This window comes from Lolium rigidum, unplaced genomic scaffold, assembly GCF_022539505.1.
Source record: "Lolium rigidum isolate FL_2022 unplaced genomic scaffold, APGP_CSIRO_Lrig_0.1 contig_11860_1, whole genome shotgun sequence".
Classification (NCBI taxonomy): Eukaryota; Viridiplantae; Streptophyta; class Magnoliopsida; order Poales; family Poaceae; genus Lolium; species Lolium rigidum.
This window is the reverse complement of record NW_025899815.1, coordinates 17,911-20,441: the sequence shown is the minus strand read 5'-3', so window position 1 is coordinate 20,441 and position 2,531 is coordinate 17,911. Positions and strand designations below refer to the sequence as shown.

At 49.6% G+C, this 2,531-nt stretch overlaps 1 protein-coding gene across 1 annotated transcript; it reads left to right on the top strand.

The window, feature by feature from the left end:
- Nucleotides 1-227: 227 nt before the first annotated feature.
- LOC124680287 (L-type lectin-domain containing receptor kinase SIT2-like) lies at nt 228-2,246 on the top strand. Its single transcript, XM_047215360.1, has one exon. It carries the CDS (start codon nt 228-230, stop codon nt 2,244-2,246), a length of 2,019 nt encoding a protein of 672 aa, XP_047071316.1.
- Nucleotides 2,247-2,531: the final 285 nt, after the last annotated feature.

Here is a 2,531-nt window from a genome sequence, read left to right as displayed (position 1 = left end):
CAAGAAGACAAAGAAATTTAAGACAGCTATTTGTGTGGAAATTCAGACCAGAGACTAGCTGCAACACGCGACACGGAAATTCCAGACCGCGATGCCTAATTTAGTCGTAGTAGTAGAGACGACTAAAGATTAAACTTAGCAAGTGGAGGTTCTTCGGCCAAGGTGTACTTGTGGGTTTAGATAGCTAGGCTTCTAGATATTCCAGTATCTAGCTTGTAGCGCTGCCAATGAAGATTTTTCACTTCCTCCTGCCGATCCTTCTCTTCCAAGGTTTCCATTGTGCGGCCTTCGGCGCCACCGGCGATGACCACTTTGTATTCTCCGGCTTCCACGGTGCCGACCTCAACCTCGACGGTATGGCGACGGTCACGCCGGAAGGCCTTCTTGAACTGACCAATGGTACAGTGCAGCTCAAAGGCCACGCATTCTTCCCAGCTCCATTCCGCCTCAGCAGATTTCCCGGAGGCACGGTGAAGTCCTTCTCTGCCTCCTTCGTGTTCGGAATCGTCACCGCCTACCCCAACCTGAGCTGCCATGGCATCGCTTTTGTGGTTGCGCCGAGCAAGAATTTCACCACCACGCTTGCCGGCCAGTACATGGGTCTCGCCAACATTGACAACAACGGCAACGCCAGCAACCACATCTTTGCCGCCGAGCTCGACACCATGCAGAACATCGAGTTCGAAGACATCGACAACAACCACATCGGTGTGAACATCAACGGTCTCCGCTCCGTGCGGTCGCACGCTGCTGGCTACTATATCAACAGCGAGAATGAAAGATTCCAGAGCATGAGCCTCATCAGCGGAGACGTGATGCAGGCGTGGGTGGATTACACTGAAGAGATCGCACAGATCGACGTCACCATTGCTCCTGTCAAGATGCCCAAACCAGCAAGGCCACTTGTCTCTGCCATGTACAACCTCTCCGGTGTGCTAACGGAGCAAGCATACATCGGTTTCTCTTCTGCGACTGGCCCGATCAACTCTCGGCACTACATTCTTGGCTGGAGCTTTGGCATCAACCAACCTGCTCCGCCTGTCGACATCGCCAAGCTGCCAAAGATGCCTCGTCTTGACTCCAAGCCAAGATCCAAGGTTCAAGAAATCCTGACACCAGTAGCTGTTGCAACATTCCTCCTTGCTCTGGGAATTGTTGCAGTTCTACTTCTGCGAAAGAGATTGAGGTATGCCGAGCTACGAGAAGATTGGGAGGTTGAGTTTGGACCACATCGATTCTCCTACAAGGATTTGTACCATGCAACCGATGGATTCAACGAAAAGCACCTACTGGGTGTGGGTGGGTTCGGCAAGGTGTATAAAGGAGTGCTTCGGACATCCAGATTGGAGGTTGCAGTGAAGAGGGTGACGCACGAGTCAAGGCAGGGCATAAAAGAGTTTGTCGCTGAGGTTGTCAGTATTGGTCACATCCGACATCGTAACGTAGTGGAGTTACTTGGTTATTGCAGGAGAAAAGGCGAACTTCTGTTGGTGTACGGATATATGCCAAATGGTAGTCTTGATAAATACCTGCACTACGAATTGGGCAAACCAGTACTGAGCTGGGCTCACAGGTTTCAGATCATCAAAGGCGTTGCATCTGGATTGCTGTACCTTCATGAGAAGTGGGAGAAAGTTGTCATTCACCGGGATGTCAAAGCAAGCAACGTACTCCTCGACAAAGAAATGAACGGCCGCCTAGGTGACTTCGGCCTCTCAAGGCTGTACGACCATGGCACCGATGCTCAAACCACACATATGGTTGGCACCATGGGTTACATGGCCCCGGAGCTAGTACGCATGGGGAAGGCATCACCTCCTACAGATGTGTTTGCTTTCGGCACGTTCCTCCTCGAGGTTACATGTGGACAAAGGCCTATCAGGGAAGACGCACGAGGCGGCCAGTTTCTGTTGGTTGACTGGGTGCTGGAGCATTGGCATGGCGGGACGCTACTCGAGACCGTGGATCCAAGGCTTCTAGAGGACTACGATGCTGACGAGGTGTCTCTTGTGCTGAAGCTTGGGCTGTTGTGCTCCCACCCTTACAACAATGCAAGGCCAAGCATGCAACAGGTCATGGAGTACCTTGACAGAGACACGCCTGTCCCGGAGTTAGCATCGGCACATTTGAGCTTCAATGTGATGGCCGTATTGAAAAACAAAGGCTTTGATCCCCATATAATGGCATATCCACCATCGTTAGTGGTTAGCATCGGCACTATATCTGATCTATCCGGAGGAAGATGATGAAATGACATGTGTCATGTCCTGTGTACTTGACTGGATCATTTTGTTAGCTCTTATATATATAAAAAAATAATGATTGAAGAACAACATCCATATCTAGCAAGAAAATGGGCAAGCCCAACTCCCATGAAGTATGCTGACGAAAAATAACAGTAGAAGCAGTTCTCGATTTGGATATTTGGTGTTGTCCAGTTAATTTTGAAGAAAATGAAATGGTTTTTTTACATGCACAAAAATGGGGCATGAGATTCATGTTTTTCAGATATGCACTGAAATGTGTTGTAG